This window comes from Hibiscus syriacus, unplaced genomic scaffold (assembly GCF_006381635.1).
Source record: "Hibiscus syriacus cultivar Baekdansim isolate YM2019G1 unplaced genomic scaffold, ASM638163v2 tig00111005_pilon, whole genome shotgun sequence".
Classification (NCBI taxonomy): domain Eukaryota; kingdom Viridiplantae; phylum Streptophyta; class Magnoliopsida; order Malvales; family Malvaceae; genus Hibiscus; species Hibiscus syriacus.
This window is the reverse complement of record NW_024062949.1, coordinates 140136-157573: the sequence shown is the minus strand read 5'-3', so window position 1 is coordinate 157573 and position 17438 is coordinate 140136. Positions and strand designations below refer to the sequence as shown.

Below are 17438 nucleotides of genomic sequence, written 5' to 3'. Positions count from 1 at the left end.
ATCGCATTACGATTTTGTTGGTCATTTTGGCAAATACGGAAAAAATTGATTAAAATCGTATATTATATGAAATTTTTGGTCACTAAGGTTATTTTCTCATATTATTTAAAATGTAACGAAAGTCAAGCTGAGCCTGGAAAATTACCGGATATTGAATTTTAATTTACCGAAGTGAACATTTCTCTGTATAGTACAAGAGAGATTAAAGAAGAAGATAGAGAAAGCCCCCCTCTATGCACTCGTTTCACATAGAACTAAAACTGTGCCGTTTCGGCAACCATTGTCATCGGTGAATTTTTGATATTTAACCTCGAATTTACCACCAAAACTGGCCTCGTTTTCTCCTGTTTTTTTTTCTCGTGGCCTTGAAAAGTTAAAACTAAATAATAAATTACCGCGACCCTTAATTGTTTTTTAACTTTCTGCGAAGACTTCATCTTCCCATTTACCGCTTCGTTTCCCTCGCCACCATCGCCTTCTTCACCGCGCCATTGGTCCACCGGAGCGCACTCGGTTTTGTGGCGGAGCTTCCAGTCGAGAGCCTGGCAAGCGCGTGAGCATTAATTAACTCTCCCGCAAACGGAACACCTCAGGAACTCGTGTTTTCTCGTCTCCGGTCTCCCGCACCCGACGTGGGTGGGAGCATAGTCTCAATCCTGGGCCGGGCACTCCGCCCCGAGCGCCTAACCATTCGACTAAGAACTTGCTAGCCGGATGCGCCTCCGGAGCCGGCACATTGCAACCAAAATCGCTAAGCAACGGGCAACCCGGCACAGTCGGATGACGGTGGTTAAGGTGCGGGATAGGGTGTGTGCTTCATGTGAGCCAAGAGTGAGTAAATTTGTTAGAAGCAGCTGCCGTTGATGATAAAATCGCCGCTAGCTCTCGAGCGTTGGCTTGGAGAAGAAACCGACGGCCCTCGACGACGTTCTGCCGGACGCTGTATCCGTTTTGAAGGCAGTGACCGAGCTCACGGAGAGCGTCGATGTGGCCAAGAAAAGGTGCCCGAGCACACAAAGCCACGCCGCCTCTATGATCCTTGTCGTTCTTGGAACCGCCGCTTCCGTTGAACTGAATCACAGCTAAGGAGTAAAGCGCCGGTGCGTGGGAGCTCAGCGCCGCCTTAGCCATAAGAGAGGCTCCACCCCCTCGCTTTTCCAAACTCACCGTGCCGAGTGTATAACAAGCTTCAAAATTCCCAGCATCAGTTCTTCAAGAACCTCTGAGCTGACTCGGACCAGTTTCTAGCTTTAATGGCAAACATTTTTCGAGAGGCTTTGGATAATACCAGAGGATGAAGCGCTAAACTATTAAATCGCTTGCATCTGTTTAATAAAACAAACCAAAAAATCAATAATAAAGACACAAACTTTAACCAGAAACAAGCAACTCCAAAAAAAAAAATCTACGTACATAACCAAAGCGTTGGCGAAATCGGAAGGGCAACGGGCGGTTGAGCTTAGTTTAGAGAGAACAGAAATGGCAAGATCATCGGGCAAAACATCAAAAAAGTCTCTTTTTCCGGCACTCTCCGGCAAGAGTCTTCGTCGTTTCCGGCAACCCATGTTATCTCCGGCTAAACCCAAAATTTTAACATCTATCTTCTCTAAACAAACATCGGCTGTGGGATAACAAAGCCCTCTCCTCGTCCTCATTTCTTTTCTCTAGAAAAAAAAAACTATACCTTACACGACCTCAGAATCTGTGCACTCATCGTCCTCCTTTTACTTTCTCGAACTTTTTTCTTGCCGCCCTTTGTGGCTCAGTATATATATATATATAAACAAACTCTCTCATAGGCCATTTTATGGAAATATCACCCGTAAAGGTAATAATTATCTGTTAGATATTATTTCTCTTAATATTATTGATCTAATATATATTTTGATAAGTCGCATATGACGATATTTTGATCGAACTGACGTCAAGTAAGAGAAGACACAAATCGTCATCCGGACCTTAGCTAAACCTCTTACTTATATGAAAGGCGTAGAAACACCTTTCATAAATCCACATCATCCCTAAAAACATTTTAAAAAAATATACTTTATTTTTTTTTAAATATAGGTACTAACATCATAATTTAATACATATTAGTTCCATGAGTTGAAGAGTTTAATATGGTTATCTTATACATACATATTTGAGTGTTCATGTTTTGTTTCTTGATAATGTGAGATAAAAGCTAAAATGTGTATTTCTTAATAACGTGTTTAGATAACTTAAAAATTAAACAAATATTAATTTATCAACTTTCTTCTATATTTATATGTAATTCAATTATTTTCATTATATATTTTTTATTTTAATTATATACATATTTATTTATTCAAATATATCTCTCAGCATTTTAATTTAAAATTAAATACATATATTTATGATATTCGAATCGAGTCTTTAAGAAATACCAACAATTCATTTATCGCGATGTTCATATGGTTCATGAGAAGATACTAAACTTTTAATCAATATATCAAGTATCGTTATTTATATTACATGATGATTTCAACCCCCTACACAATATCACCTACTTCGAACGACACCGACCAATACCGCGATAAAACATATCAGACCGATACATCAATGCATACCTGACAAGACCCACTTATAAGCTTAAACGTCGCCGTTTTCTTCATCATCTTCAACCTCTTTGATTACCACGAATCCCAGCCATCGTCGATCGCTTGTAACTCCCTGCGCATCTGGTTTTGCAAATCCGAAGACAATTTAAGTTGGCTTGCGGTCATCACAGGACCAACATTCTGCATAGCAGAACCCCAATGAGCAGCAACAACGCCTTTAGCAACAATTTTAGGCATCTCTGGGAACTCTAGCTTCAAGCACCTGCTCCATGGCCAATTGGGATGCTTTTTGCTTATCTCCAGTATCTTAATCTCGTAGTATATTAACAACCCTACGTAATATGCTACCTTAACAGCTACCCATAATCCCATATCGTTCCCTTCTCGATCTTTTGATCTCTTTATTTACTCTGCAATTCACTTAAGATGAAACGATTCCGAACAAAACTAGTATTTATAGGCAAAGTAGGGATCTGAACGTACGAGATAATTTTTTTTTTTAGAATCTCATCCTAGCCATTCAACAAGATATATTTGAACAAATTTATGTTCGAATCTTATTATATGTAAATCAATATAATATATATTTGAATGACTCTGACCCTAATCTCAAATTTTTCTCCATTCTAAAGCTTTTTCTAGATTAAGGTGGGTCGACCCGCGTCACACACTTAATTTTGATAGATAAGTCTCCCAACAAAGATTTTCTGCATACAATGACTCAAACTCAATAAATTGCTTAAATCATATTAAGCTACTTACCACTAGGGATGGGCATTTAAACCCGACCCGACGGTTCCGACCCGACTCGATCGGGTTGGATTTTTCTAAAAATATTTCGGGTTCGGGTCGGGTTCGGGTTTAGGGTGAAAAAAATCTGACCCGACCCGAAAAATATATATAATTTTAACCTATATATTTAGGGATAATTACAACAATACCCCTCCATATATAATTTTTTCAATTAAGTCACTGTTTTTATTGAATAAAGATAATTTTTTTATTATTTCGGGTTGGGCCGGGTCGGGTTTCGATGTCATATATTCGGGTCGGGTCGGATCGGGTGAAACCTTATTTTAGTCGGGTCGGGTCTCAGGTGGAGACTCTCTTGTTCTCGGGTCGGGTCGGGTGGACCAAAAACCCGACCCATGCCCATCCCTACTTACCACTTAAACCAATCCGTTGTTGCTAACTCTAATATCAATTTTAATTTTAGCTTCTAAATTCTAAACTAATTTTTTTTAATTTTAATGCTTATATTTTAAATTCTATAACACTAAATAAGATATATAATAATATTAAAAATCATTGAACTTTAAACCATGAGTCTTTAATCTTAAACTTAGCTTACATACCTAAGATTCTTCATGATATCATATTCGACGTGTCATCATGGAGAACAAATGCCAACAATATGGAAATTAAAGTTGGAGAACTACATTCCACATATAAGATAAGTAATCTAATTATATTTGATTTTTTAAAATATAAATTTTAGATATTTAGGATCTTTTATTATAATCTTAATATATATATAAAAAAGAAATTATAAATGATAAGATTTTTCTTTGTGTGTGTAGCTAATTATTAATTCTCCATATTAATATGAGATTAGTGCATTGGACAGTTCATTCCTAAAATCATCCACAAACCATTTAGTAAAATATCATATAAAATGTATTGGCAATTCATACTCGAAATCATTTGAATACCATTTTAGTAAAACAATATGAAAATAATTCAAAATACGATTTAAATTCTTTTCTTTCCAATTCATTTGAGGTTGACTCATCACAAGTCTTCCTCATATCATTTATATAAAATAAGTAAGAATTTACTCACCTAGTATACTTATCTTGCACCCTTTATTTAACGAGATAAGCCTCACTTTTGTACTTTTTCCTTAACTTTTAGCTTGTTTCGATCTCGATTTCGATCATGGTCTATACAAATATCATTTACAAAACATATACATCTCAAAGTACATGTTTGTATCTCACTAACATATTAGGCGCACATTAGCATAAAATGGCTAGAAATTCGATTAATGCATATTCCATACAATGTATTCAAGCTTAATACATCACTATTTGCATAATTTACATTTAATTTCCCAATTTCCCAATGTTTTTGATTTGGTCCCCAAACTTTCAAACTGGTCTAAGTCACGTTTCAAAGCGTGTATAATCATTCTTATATCAATTCTAGCCCTTAGGAAAATTTTGTAAAATTTTCCCTTATTCTCTTCCTTAAGGCCAAATAATATAGGGTTTACTATGCCTGATTTTCAACTTGATTCAAGCATGAATTCAAGAGCCTAACATCATTTCCATGCAATATCAATCTAATCCATACCAAAAAAACAATCTAAATTCAAAATTTCTCTACAAACCTTAATCTTAGTCGAATCTTCCTTAAGCATTTCTAATGATTTTTAATCAAATTTCATGATTGGAATTGATTCTACAACATCCGTAACATCATAAGCTATCTTTAGTTCATTAAAATTCAACTTCCCCTTCATCCACCTTAAACATGAAACCAATGATCCAAGCAAGAAAAACATGAACTTTTTACACCAAATGATAGAGAATTTGATGTAAATTAATTATCTATTTCATGTCTTAATCCATAAACCAAGTAATTATACTTAAAAATGAAAATGAAAGTTTTCTCACATTTAGCTATGGTGGGCACAGCTAGGATGAAGAAGATGGAGATACTTCTTTATTATTCTACCAAAATATCTTAATACATTTGGCTTTTAACCATTTAAAATGAATTTAAAATTCATTTTATGCAAAAAATACCTTTTTACCCTTTAAAATTTATGATAATTACCATGCTACATCTGCTTCCATCATTCTTACATCATCAAATTCAAATATAGACAAAGAATTATCATCTTCCAACTTTGCCCTTATAGTTTTCTCAAAATTACATTCTTACCATTTTAATCTAACGATCCTGATTTAACATGGAAAAATCAACTTAAATACAATGATCTATGTCAAATTTTACAAAATTAAGATTTGTAAATGAAATTATTAGCCTTTTAATATCATCCTTCAAAATTTCCTGAATTTTCGATTCAATTATGATTATTCGAATTTTTATCAGACTTTATCTCTTTATAGCTTTTTATAAAAAATTCGGATAAAAAATATGAAACCCAAGAAAATGTAATTCTTGGGGGTAAACTATTCATTCATGGGATAAATTTTTAGGAAAATTACCACTTTAGTCCCTAAACTTTTCTCATGTTTACATTTTAGCCACTAAACTTTCAAAATTTACATTTTGGTCACTAGATAAAATTTTGGGATATTAAAGCCTATTTAAAGGAGGTTTGTATTTCTCTTCTAATCAAACAATAAATTCAGAGTATCACTTTCATCTTTGTTCCTAAATGCTTACTTTCTACAAGGTTAACTCGAGTTTCTTTTCGAAGGGTAAGATCATCTTGTTCGTTGTTTGAGCTTCCTATACGGAGGATAACTCAGGTTTTTCTTCGAAAGGTTAGTCTCATCGTACTTCCTTTTTTGATTTCTCCTATAGAGGTTAACTCGGGTTTCTCTTCATAGGGATAGTCTCCATCATCTTTCTTATTTTGGGTCCCTCTACGGAAGTTTCGGGTTCCTCTTTGGAGACTAGGATCACCATATTATATAGTTATAAGGAGACACGAGGTTATTGAAAATTTTTGTTATGATATTTGAGGTATGAGAATTTAAATCTATTGATTTGCTTGATTAAGGTGTTGTTTGATATCCTATGTTGATCACAATATTTATGTTTTATGTTGATACATGTTTGCACTTAGAGTACATTGAACTCTATAACTCACCTCTTTTATGTCTTCGTCTCTCAGATTTTTTTAGATGTAGGATTTGATTCGACAATCAGATATTAATCTCAGTTTTATAGTATAGGGTGATTGAATATTTATTTTAAAAATTTCTTAATTGTAGCACGAGTTTATTTTTATTACTTCATTTCATAGAAAAAAATGAACTAGGGTGGAGAGAAGAAATCAATTTAGCTAGTTATAGTTATTTTATTGATGGTTAGCTATAATATCTCAAAGAGTACTTATTTTATCTTAGGTATAACATTGCTGACACTAACATCTCAGTCGGCATTCTCGATGGATAATATCGACCCTAGAACAAACTTAACGAAAACCAGACGATATGACAGACTCCGAACGACACCGACCGGTGCAATTTAGGAGACTCTAAGCGCATAATTGACATGATTCACACTAATATTTAAACTCCATTTATGAGCTTAAACGTATCTGTTTTCTTCATCTTCAACCTCTTTGATTACCATGAATCCCAGTCATCTTCGATGGCTTGCAACTCCCTGCGCATCTGGTTTTGCATCTCCGACATCAGTTTAATTTGACTTTCGGTGATCACAGGACCAATATTTTGCATGGCAGAACCAAAGTGAGCAGCAACGACACCTTTAGCAACAATTTTAGGCATCTCTGGGAACTCTTGCTTCATGCACCTGCTCCATGGCCAATCCGGATGCTTTCTGCTTATCTCCAGTATCTTTATCTCGTAGTATATTAGCATCCCTACGTAATATGCTACCTTAACAGCTACCCATAATCCCATATCGCTATCTTATCGCTCTTTTGATCTCTTTATTAACTCTGCAATTCACTTACGATGAAACGATCTCGAACGAAACTAGTATTTATAGGCAAAGTTCGGATCTGAATGAGACTTTAAATTTTTATTAGAATCTCGTCTCCTGACCATCAAAATAAAATACCTTTGATAAAATTTATGCTCTAATCTTATCATATATAAATTTAAGGGTAAAGTACACAAATGATTCCGACTATAAGATAATGTTTTATTAAGTTTCTCGACTATAAAAGTTACAAAATGATCATCTGATTATAAAGTGTTGTTTTGTTGAGTCCCTTGACTATCAAAAGTTACAAAATGGTCACCCGACTATTTATTATGTTTCAAACTCATTTTTTTCTGTTAAAAAATTAATCGTTGTCTAAGTTGGGCATTAACATGATAATTGGGATGTGATAATTATTTGAGAATTTGAGATCAAATTTTATCATATTACAATCAGCAAGTTAATATTCAAATCATAATACTGACAATTTTTTAACAGAAAAAGACGAGTTTGGAGCATAATGAATAGTCGGGTGACTATTTTATAACTTTTGATAGTCAAGGGACTCAACAAAATAACACTCCATAACAGAGGATCATTTTATAACTTTAATAGTCGAGTGACTTAATAAAACAATACCCTATAATCAGTGACCATTTGTGTACTTTACCCTAAATTTAATTCACGTTTATGTTTTTAAAATTAATACAATATATTAATTATTCAAGGTTTATAAAAATACAAATATTTTAAGGGTAATTGTTTATAAGAATTATTTATAAATGATTTATATTATTGCGATACGATATATTTATTGACAGTAACCCTTACTTCTAAAGTATAAATTTTAGTACGAACCAATTTAATTCAGTAGTTAAAAAAATGTCGTTATTCCTAGAGGTAACAAATTCGAACACCAACGGCTGCAACAGGGCGATTAAGCTTTTATTGTCAAATGATTGAGAGTATTTAGAACACATACTACTTTGTAATCACCTTAGCTTAGTAAAAAAAATATACACTTTAAATTTTAAATATAAATAATAAATCTTATAATTTATATTCTAAAATTTAAACTTTCAATATAACATGTGATTATGTTATAACTATGTAATAATAATAATAATAATATATTTAAAAAGTAATAATAATATATAAACCAATAGTTTCACGTGATTTCTTTCGTACCTAAGATTCTTCATGATAACATGTTCGATGTGCCATGGAGAACAAATGCCAACAATATAAAAATTAAAGTTGAAGAACTATATTCGATATATATATATATAATATATTGGATTTTAATGGTGAATAATAATATTATATTTCCACTAAGTTAACTTCTCTTTCAATAAGTTCATGACAATCTAATCATATTAGATTTTTAAAAATATAATTTTCAGATTTTAGATATTTTTCATGATATATATATATATATATATATATATATATATATATACTGCTCGAGTTTTAGCAAAAGCGGCTCTCCGAGGTCGTATCGATTGGTTAAAAGGCCTAGAAGAGAACGTTGTGCTAGGGAGTATGATACCCATTGGTATCGGATTCAAAGGACCGGTCACGACAACATAACTTTTTTTGGGGGGAAAAAAGAATTTCTTCAGGGGAGAAATGAGAGATATTTTCTTCCACCACAGAAAAGTGCTTATGAATTGATCTTGTCCGTTAATAATTTCAATTTTGATTTGTTGAGTAATAACTTAAGCCTTCTATAAAATACTTCTTGTAGAATATCAATAGACATTTCAATTCATTGTTTTCGATTACGAAAAATATGAAACGTTACTTTAGCTAATAAATCATGACACGAATTAGAGCTCTCTATATATGAAAGAAATAAAAAAAAAATTCTTTTTTATTCTTTATTGGTTCTTTTTCGTTTCTATTCTTCTTTCGGATATGAGAAAACCACGAATGGGGGCTTAAACTAAAAAATAGTAAGAGATTATTTCGTTCTCGATAGTCATTACTTTAATCGGTGGATAGGAATATTCTCTGGACCGGAATAGTGGGAATACGCCAGTCATTTCTATGAATTTTAAGCCTCAATTAGTATTCTTTTTATGTTATCCAAAAGTCTCTTTTCATATAATTTACATAATATATATATATATAAATAAAAGAAATTAGCTAGAAATGATAAGATTTTTTTTTTCTTGTATGTAGCTAATGTATTAATTCCCCATATTAATATGAGATTTTTGTGTGGATAAAATGTATTTTTCCAAGTCAGGTGTACAATTCAGGTCAGTCCAGATTAATCAGGACGAAACTTTAGAATTGGAGGACAACAACAACAAAAAAACAGCTAAGTTTATCTTTATAATCATTTGTTTATTTATTAATTTAATCTTTAATTTTTTTTCTTTTTAATTACGCCGAATATTTCATTAATTAAACTTTCAAAGTAGACAAAAAATATCATCATTCACATGTGAAATGTGACATCTACACAATAAACAACCACATTAACAAGATGGACGGCCATATTAGCATGATAGATTGTCACATGACTACTATTAAATGAAATTTCAACATCATAACCGCCAATATTAATTAATGGATAAAATTGAAAAAAAAATCAAATGACTTCGAATATAAAATTGATGCAATTACAAATCAAGGACAAAATGATTCTTTTGAAATGTCTGCATGTTTTTATTTCAAAGAGATATAAGATGGAGCTATAAGCACTAACCTCGTTAAAAATCTCCATAATCCTAAATAAAGAGAAAGAGTTTAAAAAGCATATGTACATTACACAATTCACCTAGTTTTACTCTCAAGTAATGATGAATTTCAATTAGTCTAAATTTTTTTTCATTTTATATAATCAAACAATATAATATAACATTTACAGACATATTTTAAATAATTTTATATCATAATAATATTATTCTCAATAACAATGTTACATTATATGAACCAAATGTCCTCAAAGAATTAATTTTTAATGTTGCCTTGGGGATTGCAAATGAATCTTCATGCCATCACCCTTGTGCTTGGGGTATTATGCTAATTTAGCAATGAATGGTATAAATTAGTGTAAAAAGCTAACCCGACCTCAAGTTATCTGAATTGATTGAAATCGATTTGAGTCAAAACTATTTGACCCGAGGTGGTGATGATCTAAAATCAATTCGAGTCTGAACTGGGGTTGACCTGAACTCACATTGGACCTGAAAATTGTGGATCTAAACCCGATCTGAGAACGACCTGAACCCGAATTGAACAAATAATATGATAATCGAACCTAACTGCATCCGACTGATATGAACCCAAACCCTAGATTAACCTGATAATTAACTGATATTACCCGACTTGTTATCAACCTGACCTGTTATAAACCTGACTTGTAATTGACTCAACCTGTAAATGATCCGACTTGTTATTGAATTGATATGATATTTACCTTACTTAAAAGTTACAATTGATGAAACTGTAAGATTTTGATGAAGTTGTGAAATTTTAAATTTATAATAAACTATGATAATTAATATGATTACTTTTTAAAATTAAAACATATTGTTAGTTATGATAATTAAATTAATAAATTTACTTTCTATATTAATTATAATTCTTATATTATAAAACATAGGGACAAGATTCGTTTACACTATGTAAAACTAATGAGTTTTATATTAATTTATAGTCATTTGACTTAAACAAATAAATGGCTTATATTTAATTATAATCTATTACTCATAAATAATATATTTTAACTCAAAGTAAATAATATCTTTTTTTTTACTCCAAATCTTAAAATCCTAATTCCTAAACCCAAAATCCTAAATTCCAATTGCAAAACCCTAAATCCTAAACCTACATCCTAAATCTTACATTCTAAATCATAAACTCTCATTCTTAAACCCTAACCCTAATAAGAAAATAATATTATTTTATCCTGAGTTAAAAAATATTGATCTATGAGTTATAAATTTTAATTAAATCTAAGTCATTTATTTATCTAAATCTAATGGCTATAAATTAATGTAAAACTTATTAGTTTTACATAATATAAGTGGATCCTAACCCCATATATATATATATATATGCATATACTTTAGGATCCACTTACATTATGTAAAACTAATAAGTTTTACACTAATTTTTAGTCATTATATTTAGATTTAAATTTAGGATTTAGGGTTTATAGTGTAAGATTTAGGGTTTAAGATTTGGATTTGGGGTTTGGGGTTTTAGAATTGGCATTTAGGATTTTAGGGTTTAAGGATTAGAATTTTTTGATTTAGGGTAAAAAAATATTATTTTACTGTGAGTTAAGAGATATTTATTTAGGAGCAGGATTCATTTACACTATGTAAAAATAATAACAAGTTGTACACTAATTTATAGCCATTTGATTCAAACAAATAAATGGCTTAGATTTAATTAAAATCTATTACTCATAGATAAAAATATTTTAACTCGCAGTAAAATAATATTTTTACCCCCAAATCCAAAAATATTAATTCCTAAATCCTAAAACCCTAAATTCCAATCTCAAAACTTCAAATCCTAAATCTCAATTCAAATCTTAAACTTTAAACCCTAAATTCTAAATTTAAACTTTAATTCTTAACCATAACTATAATAAGAAAAATGTTACTTTACAGTGAGTTAAAATATATTTATTTATGAGTAACAAATTTTAGTTAAATGTAATTCATTTATTTGTTTAATTAAATAAAATTGTTATAAATTAATGTAAAATTTATTAGTTTTACATAATATAAATGGATCTTGTACCTATATAAGTATAATATATATATTAAAAGCAGGAGGAAGAGTGAATTTCATGCCCGGCCATAAGGCATAATTAATGAAATTTCAATTTCAAAAAATTGGAACATCTAAAAGCATGTAATTTTTGCATCAATTTTTTAATTTTCATTAACTAACCATATTTAGCCACGTGGACTGTGTAATTAGGGCTGAATTTACGAGATAATGTTGTGAGAAAAAAAAATTCACGAGATAACGCGTTTCAACAATTAATTGTTGAGATAGAGTGTTTGCTACAGGTCGAATATAGATCGCCAGGTGATCTGGGCGACCAATGAAGGTCGCCAGGTGGTTTGGGCGACCAATGAAGGTCGCCAGGTGGTCTGGGCGACCAATGAAGGTCGCCATGTATGCTGGGCGTCATGCGTTTGGGTTTGGGTTGTTTCTCAAACGAAATGTAGTGTTCTCATCTTAGTCAAACACTAGTTGTTTGGGTTAAATGCAAATTTGGTCCTCACAACTTTACACTCTCATACGCGTGTTTTAATATTTAGGGGATAATAGCATTTTCGGTCCCCTATGCTTTGTAATCTATTTGTTTAATCATTTAGTGACATTTTTAATGTTTTGTTTCAGGCATGTATATTTTAATAATTATATTTTAGTCACTAGTTGTTTATTCTGTCAAGTTTGTGTATGCTTCATTTTGATCATAATATTTTTAGTTATTTCATTTTAATTACTGATTTCATGTGTTTTATATATTTTCCTTAATTTTCGAAATTGGCCATGAAATTTGTAAACATGTTATTTTAGCCATCCTATTTTAGTATGTATTTATTTCTCCCTACCAACGATATTATTTCGCAAATTTTTCCAATATAAAATAAAACTAAATAAACTAAAAAATAATGAAAAACTTGAAATAAACGTAGAACAAATAAAAATTATTGAATACAAAACAAGATATCCCAATAATCAATTTTAAAATAAATACATACTAAATACAAAACAAGATATCCCAATAATCAGTTTTAAAATAAATACATACTAAAATAGGATAAACAAGAAACATGTATAACTAAATTATAATTGTTTGTGACTAAAATAAATACATGTATGAGAGTGCAAAGTTATGAGGATCAAATTTGCATTTAACCCAAACAATTATTGTTTGACTAGGAAGAGATAACACTACATTTTGTTTCTCCCAAACTCAAATGGCATGGCGCCCAGACCACCTGGCGACCTTCATTGGTCGCCCAGATCACCTGGCGATCTATATTCGACCTGTAGTAAACACTCTATCTCAACAATTAATTATTAAAACACGTTATCTCGTGATTTTTTTTTTCTCACAATATTATCTCGTAAATTCAGCCGTGTAATTAGATTCCAAGTTCGGCAGCCTCATTTAAAACTCCTACATTACTGCTTGCCGCCCATCTAATAAAGTGGGGCCGTCCATTTATATCTCAAAACATCACCACCGTTGACTTCCATATCCATTCACTACAAACAATCCTCTCCCTCACCGTTCAACTCATGTATTAATAGCCCTAAAAATCTTAGCTCAATTTCATACAAGGTCCCTCCACTATTCATTTTTATGAACTTAGTCCTATACTACAATTTCAATCATTTTAGTCCCTCTATTTCTTAAAATGTGTATTATTAGTTTTCATATATGTTAATTCTGTAAAATAATATGATGCGATACACACACATGTATATATATAAGGTTATGGTCTACTTACACATAACGTAAAACTTTTAGTTTTACACCATTTTAGGATAGTTCGATGAGAGAAAATCAAATGCAAGGACCAAACGACCTCGGTGGTAAATGAATTATTGTTATTCTTTGAGGTCCCGGGTTTGAGCATTAGAAATGTCAGATGTGTGAGCGTTCAATGTCAAATGTTTAAGAGTAATATTTAAACAGATATTGCCTTATACTTACTTGAGATTAATCAAATATATATATATATATATATATATAGGTTTAATATGTTAGGCTTCCTATATTTAAAAAAAAATAATTAAGTTATTATAATTCAATTTTGTGACACTGGTCCCTATGTTATTTTAATTTGAATATTTTTATCCCTCATCTAAATCATCTTAAACTTTATCATCACCATTGACATGATAATCATTAAAATAAAATAACTTTTTTGTATCCTACATTTTAATTTCATTAAATTAACATATAATGTTTAAAAGTAAAAAATACCATTAAGATTTTTAAAATAAAAATAAAAAATTCAATGTCACAAACTAAAATTGTGAATAAATTTTAAAATAATATAGAGATATTAAGCATATTTAAGGTCTTTATACCATATTTGGATAAATGTTAGGAGATTTTTGGTTTTTCTAAACATGAAAAAAAATCTTTTCAATTATAAAATGCCATGTTATTCTATCATGCCATCATATCTTTTCAATAAAGCATAATACTAAAAATAACCCCTAACATTTATCAAAATGATAATTTTGGTTCTTATTTTCTGGACCATTTTGATCAAACGTTTCACTTTGGGGCAAAAAGTTTCTTCTATAGATGAAAATTATTAGTTAGCACACAATTAACGTTTCAAAATATGGGCTTTTTTAACTTAAAATGAAACGTTAAGACTAAAATACCCTAGAAAAAAGAACAAGGGATAAACTAATTATTCTGTCAAATGTTAAAGGTCTTTTTGCCCAAAAATAAGACGTTGGAAGCCAAAATACTCTAAAAAATAGAATAGGGATAAATGACCATTTTGATAAATATTGGGGCTAATTTTGATATTATACCTTTCAATAAATAGAAAGTTAAATGATGAATTAGAGCGGGAAGACTATATATAAAAAAAACAATTATAGTAAAGGGACCGTGTTCATAATTTGACCAAATAGTACTACTCACTCTTCCATATTTATGTCCTTCCAATTGTCCTAAAGTTTAAAAGATATTTTCCAAGTTGGTTTAAAAAAACTCAAGGAAGCAGCGAAGAGATGGCAATAGAACAAAGGAGAGTCAAGGGCTCGACAGTTTCAGCCGCGACGGCAATCACTTTCTTGGTGTGTGTCGTCGGTGCAGCCGACGAGAGTGGGTTAGCGAACCAGTGCGCCAAAGATTTCCAGAGCGTGATGAGTTGCCTGAACTTTGCTCAGGGCAAGGCGGAGACGCCGTCGAAGGAGTGTTGCAGTTCGGTTTCGAGCGTAAAAGAGAACGAACCAAAGTGTTTGTGTTATATTCTTCAGCAAAGTCAGACATCCGGTTCTCAAAGTCTCAAGAGCTTGGGCGTACAGCAAGATAAGCTTTTCCAACTCCCCTCGGCTTGCCAGTTGAAGAACGCTAGCGTCAGCGATTGCCCAAGTAAGCTTTTAGTTCTCCTTCTCCTTCCTTCTTTTGATAATATATGTAACGAATGAATGAATTAATTGTGTTGCATGGTGTGATGATTTTTTGAATGAATAGAGCTTCTTGGATTAGCCCCGAACTCACCGGACGCCGCCATATTTACGAATTCAACAAAGGCGACGCCCGCTGCGCCATCGTCGTCTGGTTCGCCGAATAGTGATGATAACTCCGGCGGGGCGAAGTTTCAAACTGGTCGGTTCGTTGGCTCCGTGCTGCTGGTTGCCTCGGCTGTGTTTTTCTATATACTCCAAGAGGAATCGCTCAACTGTTTTTAGGCGGGGGATCAGATCAGAGCATAGGATGAATTCTTTTCTTTTCCTTTTCGCTACTCCCTGGCTGATGCAGCTTAGTTTTCACCATTAATGTTGTTTGTTTCTTACTTAAAAAGCGATCATATATATGGGAATTTTAACTCTTATGAACTTGTTTCATGGTTTTCTTTTTAAGTTTAACACAGCAATAGGTTGAATGAAAAATTAGATTAAATTAAAGGGTAAAGTAATAAATGGTCCTATGATTATAAGATATTGTTTTATTAAGTTCATTGACTATTAAAAGTTATAAATTGTTCATTCAACTATTGATTATGTTCCAACATGTCATTTTCCGTTAAAATTGACGATTGTCTAAGTTATATGTTAATATGATGACTGAGATATGATAATCGTTTGAGATGTTAAGATTAAATTTTATCATATCACAATTACATACTAGTTTAACTCAGAATACTGTCAATTTTAACTGAAAATGACAAGTTTATAATAGATGATCATTTTGTAACTTTTAATAGTTTAAGGACTTAATAAAACAGTTTTTTACTTTTAATAGTAGAAGGAATTAATAAATATTATCTTATAGTTGATGACCATTGATGTACTTTACCCTATATATTAAATTAATAATTAAATTATCTTGGATGGTTATGACTACTATTATCTTGTTTCTAGTTAAAGCAACTGATATATATATATATATATATATATATAAATTTATATAATATATATATTTTAATTTTTTTATTAATATGGGGTAAGTATAAGACAATATATGATCAAAAATAATTCTCAGCCATTTGATATTGAACTCGTACACCCCTGACATTCTTGATGCTTGAACCCAAACATCAAAGAATAACAATAATTCATTTACCATTAAAGTCGTTTTGGTTCATGCTATACATCATGTTAATACTAATATCTAAAATATTAATTATAATTATAAAATTTTAAACTATAAATCCTAAATTGTAAAACTCAAACAATGACACTAAAATAAACATTATTATATACATTAAATTTTACATAAATTATGTGTATTAATAATTTTCCATACATTAAATGCAAGTATTTAAGTGGTTTTGATATAAAAACGAAAAGGGGGTGAATTAATGAGTTCGAACATACATAATTTAACGGAGGCACGGACTTGTGGCTCAGAGTTATCTTTCATGTATCTTCTATTTTAATGGAGAAATGTCGAATTTTGAAGGCACTTCCGTCCATTTTGCTCGTTCAAATTGAGTTAAGAGGAGATATATTTTGAATGGCAGTTGAAATGTTCACCCCAAATTAGTACTTAAATTTTCCTTAATTTTATTTCACGGATTAAATTAAAATTCGATAATTTAGGAACCAAAACGAATTTTAGTAAATTTTGTGTCCAATTAGAAAGTTCTAATTTGATTTCGGAGATCGAGAATCGAGCGAGTTAGGGAGGTTTTGGTACCATTTGTTAACATTAAAATGCGTTAAATGCGTTTTGGAGAGTTTTATTTTGGTGAATTGTTGTTGTGTTGGGAAAGAAGAAGAAGAAGAAGAAGAAGAAGAAGAAGAAGAAAAGAAGAAGAAGAAGAAGAAGAAGAAGAAGAAGAAGAAGAATAAAGAAGAAGAAGAAGAAGAAGAAGAAGAGAAGAGAAAGAAGAAGAAGAAGGAAAGAAGAGAAGAGAGGAGAAGAAGGAGAAGAAGGAGAAGAGGAGAAAAGAAGGAGAAGAGGAGAAGAAGAAGGAGAAGAAGAAGAAGAAGAAAGAAGAAAGAAGAAGGAGAAGA

The 17438-nt window shown here is 31.3% G+C and overlaps 1 protein-coding gene and 1 pseudogene across 1 annotated transcript; one reads left to right on the top strand and one right to left on the bottom strand.

Moving 5' to 3' along the window:
- Positions 1–211: 211 nt before the first annotated feature.
- LOC120149451 lies at positions 212–1675 on the bottom strand (annotated as a pseudogene).
- A 13288-nt stretch (positions 1676–14963) lies between these two features.
- On the top strand, positions 14964–15683 carry LOC120149498 (non-specific lipid transfer protein GPI-anchored 1-like). Its single transcript, XM_039162270.1, has 2 exons — positions 14964–15348; positions 15451–15683. Exons 1-2 carry the CDS (start codon positions 14985–14987, stop codon positions 15666–15668), a joined length of 582 nt encoding a protein of 193 aa, XP_039018201.1. The 5' UTR covers positions 14964–14984; the 3' UTR covers positions 15669–15683.
- The last annotated feature ends 1755 nt before the right edge of the window (positions 15684–17438 follow it).